The sequence below is a fragment of the Panthera pardus genome, unplaced genomic scaffold (assembly GCF_024362965.1).
Source record: "Panthera pardus isolate Hobbes unplaced genomic scaffold, ASM2436296v1 HiC_scaffold_15, whole genome shotgun sequence".
Lineage (NCBI taxonomy): Eukaryota > Metazoa > Chordata > Mammalia > Carnivora > Felidae > Panthera > Panthera pardus.
Genome location: NW_026526710.1, coordinates 82,979,426 through 82,985,425, shown reverse-complemented (window position 1 = coordinate 82,985,425; position 6,000 = coordinate 82,979,426). Strand labels below are relative to the sequence as shown.

The 6,000-nt window shown below is 58.8% G+C and overlaps 1 protein-coding gene across 10 annotated transcripts in view; it reads left to right on the top strand.

Annotated features, from left to right (window-relative positions):
• Positions 1–3,212: 3,212 nt before the first annotated feature.
• NETO1 (neuropilin and tolloid like 1) overlaps positions 3,213–6,000 on the top strand; it is a 126,764-nt gene continuing 123,976 nt past the window's right edge. For all 10 annotated transcript variants that reach the window (XR_008422317.1, XR_008422316.1, XM_053902832.1 and 7 more), the window contains exons 1-3: positions 3,213–3,328; positions 5,342–5,395; positions 5,629–5,766. Coding sequence is in view for 8 of the 10 variants with exons in the window: in XM_053902832.1 (XP_053758807.1) it covers positions 3,301–3,328; positions 5,342–5,395; positions 5,629–5,766 (220 nt within the window). In the remaining 2 variants the exon portion in view is untranslated. The remainder of the gene's footprint in view (positions 3,329–5,341; positions 5,396–5,628; positions 5,767–6,000) is intronic.

Sequence of the window (6,000 nt, the reverse complement as noted above, 5' to 3'; positions counted from 1 at the left end):
CAGAGGAATGAGACAATGTATAAAAAGTCTGGATCTCCAGCACCCCCCCTCGATTTTTCTTTTTTTGTTTTTTTCTTCTTCTGGGATTTCCTTCCTGAATTTCCTGCAAGAACCAGTTGTCTAGCAAAATTTCGGTGGCCACTTCCTTGGCCCAGTAACAAAATCTGGGTCCTGGGAAACCGGTCCCGGGCACAGAGGATGAAACATGTTAGACATACTTGAGTGGATGGATTTTAGCAAAGACCAAGGTTCTGTTCTCTTATCTTCAACAGGCAACTGAGAATACAGTAGTTTCCCTGTAGGTATTTTTTTTTTTAACGTTGTTACTGTTTTATGGAATTGTTTTATCACTCTCCTAAAGAAAGCATATCTTCTGGATGCGAAACAGAATTGCCATCCCCTCTGAAAAGTGTCAACATTCCACTCTCAACGTGCACCGTTGACCATTTTTCAAGCACCCTCCCCCACCACCGGGCCCCTGAACCTTTGTCATTTTATTCACAAACCTACTAGTTGCTCGAACCGGCTGCTGGTCGCCCGCTGGTCGCTTGTGCTGCTTTGCAGTTGGGACGTTTCTTCCTCAACTCCACTCCCATCCACTCCCCAACCCCCGCGCTGCCACAATATCACTCCTGGGCCCCGTGACTCCCGCGGGGCCTTCTTCCTGCTTGGCCTCTAGACCCTTTACAGGTACGCACGTGGCCGCATCCACCCCGGGTTGGTGGGGGGCGCTCCTCCTGGCTCCCCGTCCCTCTGCTCACTCCTTGCCCTTTGCTTCAGCTCCCAGCCCGCCCAGTGGAGTTGGGTCTCCGCGCAGTCTCTGTCTGTCTGTCTGACACTCCAGGTCTCCGTTCCCGCCTGCCCCAGCTGCCCACCGTTCACTGAATGGATGGAAACGCACTGACGCACACGCACACACACCTTTTACCCACTTTTACCCTCGTCGGGGACTTGCAGCCGCCTGCAATCCAGAGACCCGAAGCTCGGTGCAAGGTGTCTCGGAGGTGGCGTCTGGGCTCGGGGAGCCCCCTCCCCCCGGACTCGGGGGTCGCCTCACCGTCCCCCGACCCCCACCCCCACCCCGGCACCTCCCCTCGCGGCCGCGGCGCCGGAGGCAGGCGGGCCGGGCGCGGGCACCGCCGCCGGCACGCACGCCCCCACGTGGGCGGCCCCGGGCCGCAGCAGCAGCAGCAGCAGCAGCAGCAGCAGCAGGTGCCGCGAGGTGGAGGCCGGGCCGGGAGCCCCGCGGCGGCCGCAGCCCGGCGCCCTCGCTCTCCCGCCCCTCTCGTCTCTCCTCGGCCTCCCAGCCCTCGCGGCTCCGCGCCTCTCCCCCTTAGTCCTTCCTACCCCGTCTACCCACCGCCGCCGTCCCCAGCCGGAGCCCCCAGGACGCACGCGGAGGGGAGCGGGGGCCGGGGCGCCGCGGCCCGGGGGCCGGGACGGCGGCCGGGGCTGGGGGTGGGGGTGGGGGTGGCGGCCGGCCCCGGGGTAGCCGCGAGGTCCGGCCGGCGGCCGTGGTGGCGCGGACAGTCCGCAGCGGCCGGGGAGGGCGGGACGCGGCCGGCGGGGACGGGGAGGTGCCGCGGCGGCCGGGGAGGGACTCCCCCCGCCTCCCGCGCGCCCCGGCCCTCCGCGGGGCCGCCCGCCGTTTGCTGTTCCTTCTCGTGCGTTTATTCGCATTTTCCAAGCTGGGGCTTTCCCGGAGCTGTTTCCCCAGCAACTCTGTCCCCCCCCCCCCGCCCCCCGAGTTTAACGCGCCGCGCGCGCGCGCGCATCTGTGCCCGTAGCGGTAGGGTAGGAGGTGTTCTGCGTCTGCCTGGGGGGTTTTAAATATCTTGGGGAAGAGGAAGGTGTCTTCGCGGAAGCCGTTCGGTGCGGGCGACCTCCGCATCAGGCCGGGCGATTAACCGCGAAACTTTTAGGGCTGCCTTTGCCTCCGGCGCGCCCCTGCCCGCTCTCCCCGCCTGTGAGCGAGCGCAGCGCGTGGCAAAAGCCTTCCCCCCCGACCCCTGATCAGAGAGGGAACCCGCTTGCTCTGGGCAGATGCAGTGTAAGGGGTGGCAGACACCCCGGCTGCGATTTCCAACCCCTGAAAAGTGGTAACCGGACCCCAAAGGGAATTTTCCCGCGGTGGCCCCTCCCCCTGGCTCGCCTTGGATGGGGCCTCGGGATCCAGCTCGGGATTTGCCTGCTCCCTCCGGGGCCCCTCGGCCGGGGCTGGCGGAGTGACGGCTCCCAGCCCGGTCCTCCTCCCTCTCCCCTCCTCCCCCCCCCCCCCCCCCCCCCCCCCCCCAGGATCCGAGCGGGTGTGATGTCCTTGCAGCCGCCGCCGCCGCCCCATTCCGCCGCGCACCAGCCCCGGGGGCGCTGGCCGCGCGGTGCTGCCCAGTCCTGCCCCGGCGCCGGGCTTCCCAGAGGGTCGCGCAGCCCACGGCTATGACTCAGGCGCCCACTTGGTAACTCTGCCATCTTCCTGCTCCTTTCCCCCTCCCTCCCTTCCCCGCCCCCTCGGCCACCCCCCCCCCCCCGCTCCCCTCCGCCACCCTCACGCCCTCCTCCCAGACGCCCACCCACCCGCTCAGCTCTCCGCAAGATCGCAGAGGTGGCGCGGAGCCCGGCGAGCCGATGACGGACCCCTTCCTCCTGTCTTCAATGCCTCAGCGGAAGATCCCCAAGGGCTGGAGAGAGGAGGGCTGCCGCTGGACATCCTCCCGGAGAGGTTGCTCCGACCTGCTGCTCGGGGTGTATGAAACCGGGGACTGAGCGAGCCCCAGCCGCCGCCGCCGCCGCCCGCCCCGTCGCTGCCGTCGGACTGGACTGGCCCCCGCCTCGCCGCGCCCGCCGCCCGGCCCCGGCCCCGGCCCCGGCCCCGGTCCCGGCCCGGGCGCCCCGGGGCTCGCCCCGCGCCCGCCGCCGCCCGCGCGCCGACTGCCCGCGCGTCCTCCTGACAGCTGCGGCGGCGGCGATGATGCAAAGGAGGAGGGTGCTGCCGCCGGCGGTGCTGATGGTGGCGACCGGCGCCCGGGTGTGATGCGAGCGTCATGGTGGGGATGCTGGCTTCGCGGCGGTGAGACAGCGAGCGAGCGCGAGCGCGAGCCAGGGGCGGAGGACGCCGGAATTCGGATCTGGCTGCTGTGTGGGCTCGGATCTCTCTCCCCTCCCCTCTCCCCCCCCCACTCCGTTCGGTTCTCGGTTGGCACACTGAAAATCCCCCGACTCCGTCCTCTCCCGACCACTGGAAGTCTTCCCGTCTCTAAATGGAATTAGTGGAGATCGGAGCCTCTGGTGTAAGGAACAGACATGATCTATGGACGCAGTTTGTTTCACAGTGAGTACCTTTCCCGCCGCCGCGCGGGGCCACTCGCCGTCCCTCCTCCCGCCCTCCTCCTCCCTCGTGGGCGAACGCGCAGGGAGAAGCCTCACCGCCGCACTCCAGCCGGACCCCGCAGTCCCCGCCAGTCCGGGCACCTGTAAACTTTCTGGCTTGCGGCACGGCCGGCCGGGGCGTGGGGGCGGCGCGCGGCCGGTGGTCGCTGGGTGTCAGACTCTGCGGAGGAAAAGCAGCCTTTGGGTCTGCGGGGACGTCCCGGGGGCGGAGGCGAGCACGTGCGGGCGCGGCCGGGAGCGGGCCCGGGTGCGGGCGCAGGTGGAAGGGGGCGGCGCGCGGGGCTGCCAGCCGGGGGGGATGCAGGGAATCGCCCTCTTCCCGGGGCTTCTGGAGCTCCGCGGGCCCACGTTTCCACTCCAGGAGGTAGTGCGCGGTGCACCTGAACGCGGCGCTTGCGGGGAGGGCGAGTGCCAGCCTCAACTCCCGTGGCCCCCAAGACCTCTCGGGGTGCCTTCTCGGGGTAGCGCGTGCAGTGGAGGGGAAAATGGCCTCGGAAGGCACGGAGCAAACGGCGATAGAAGAAAAACGTGCGGTGGGAATTTGTTATTAACAAGCAAGGATTCCGGTGCGAATCCTGTGCCACGCAGTTAGAAGCCCGGCTTTGTGGACGCGTTAGGCATGGTACTTGCTCCAACGTGTGATTCCACCACAACAGGAAAAGCAAAGTAGAGACACAGGGCGCGTACAGCCTGATATTGGTGGCTGTGCACCTGCGTGTCTGCGTGTGCATAGAATCATGGCAAGTTAAAATAAGAGGATCTATGTATATATATATATATTTTTTTTCTGTTTAAACAGACAACAACTAATGTTTCACTCTAAAAGATGACCAGGCAGAAGCACAAAGTAATAAAATTGATGTACTTTCTCAAATACTAATAAAAAGGCCTACTGCTTTTCCTGGAATAATCTTAAAACGTAAATTTATAAGCCCCTGCCGGCGTGCTTCGGTTTAGGAAATCGCTGTGAATGATACTCTCCCTTCCCCCAATTCATCTTTAAGTGGAGATGCGATTATACACCTAATGGAACTTAGAGATTTTAGGCAACTGGGTAGAAAATAAATGACAACGATGAAGTGGAAGAGGAAAAAGCAGACCTTGTGAGGACCAGATTGTTTGATGACTTTTCTAGCTTCCGGTTTTACAAAAATATTGAGCCAGTCAAGATGTGCCAGTAAAACAGAAGTTCAGGTTTCAAATGGTCCTTTGCAGATTGACTCTTGTTGCAGTAAATAAAACCGAAAAAGAGGCTCAATAAAATGCTTCTAGAAGTCACCTTTCTCAAAGTAAGAATCTATTTCTGGGTAATACCAAATATGAAGTCAACGTGAAGGTTAGAAGGAATTAATTTCTTCGCTTAGAAAATGCTGAGGACAGGGGTTGCTGGATGGGACAGTACCTTTTCATAAGAAACCTGTTTATCCTGCTGCCCAGTGCCTCCAATTCACATCCATCGGTTTTCCCCTGTGCCCCTCCCCCACCTGCCATAAGATTCGCCTGAGTATTTATTTTCTAAAATACAACAACACTGGCACTGCGTTCTGGTCCCTCTTGGTCCTCCTTGTTTGCCTTTTCAGACTTTCCCCTGGCTTACGCTCTTCCTTCAGAGATGCTAGCAAAGCCACTCTTGAAGGGCAGTTTGGACACAATGCGGGTCCCGAAATCCTACTGTAATGTGGCATTAGTAGATGACAGCATTCCCTCCGAAGTCTTGAGGAGCACATTTGCAGCTCAGGTCCCATCCAGTCTTAACTTGCGTCAGTTCTGGGCACTAATTGTCCTGACTTGTACATTTGTAACCAGTTGGGGCATGTTCTGAGTTAGCTTGGAACAGTGAGCAGTAATAAACTTAATATGCTTTGATATTATTTGAGCTTTCTGGGGTTATCGAATATGATCATCTCAGTGTATACTAATATGATCTCTTTCTCGTTTTTCTTTTCTGTTTCAGTTGTAGCAAGTTTAATCATCTTCCATTTGTCTGGGGCGACCAAGAAAGGAACAGGTGTGTTTTTGGGGGTAAACGCAGTGGAGGACCTCTAATTACTTATGTTTCGCTATTTTTCTCATATTCTTAATATTCCAGAATATCTGAACATTTTATAGTGTGTCTAATTGATTGATTTTGACTAAGACAACATTTCAAAATTAATTTACTAATGGATACTATAAGAATGTCCTCTCTATTTTTAGTCTTATAGAAAATTGGATGATGCCTCTTGTTTTCATTTTTTACAGAGAAGCAAACCACCTCAGAAACTCAGAAGTCAGTGCAGTGTGGGACTTGGACAAAACATGCAGAGGGAGGTATTTTTACCTCTCCCAACTACCCCAGCAAGTACCCCCCTGACCGAGAGTGCATCTACATCATAGAAGGTAAGGGGCAAAGAATCAGGGCTGGGGAGAGCTCTGAGCCAGACCTGGCCATCTCTATGCTTTGGGCGGACAGAATGCCCCAAGACATCACAAAGATTGGTTTTCGAGACCATGCACATAAATATCTCTTCAAGAATCAAGAAACTGTAAAATGTGGAATCAAGCTAATTATTGAAATTATTAGTAATGGGTTAAGATAAGTAGAGTCTGGCGAATAAAAGCAAATCAATAACA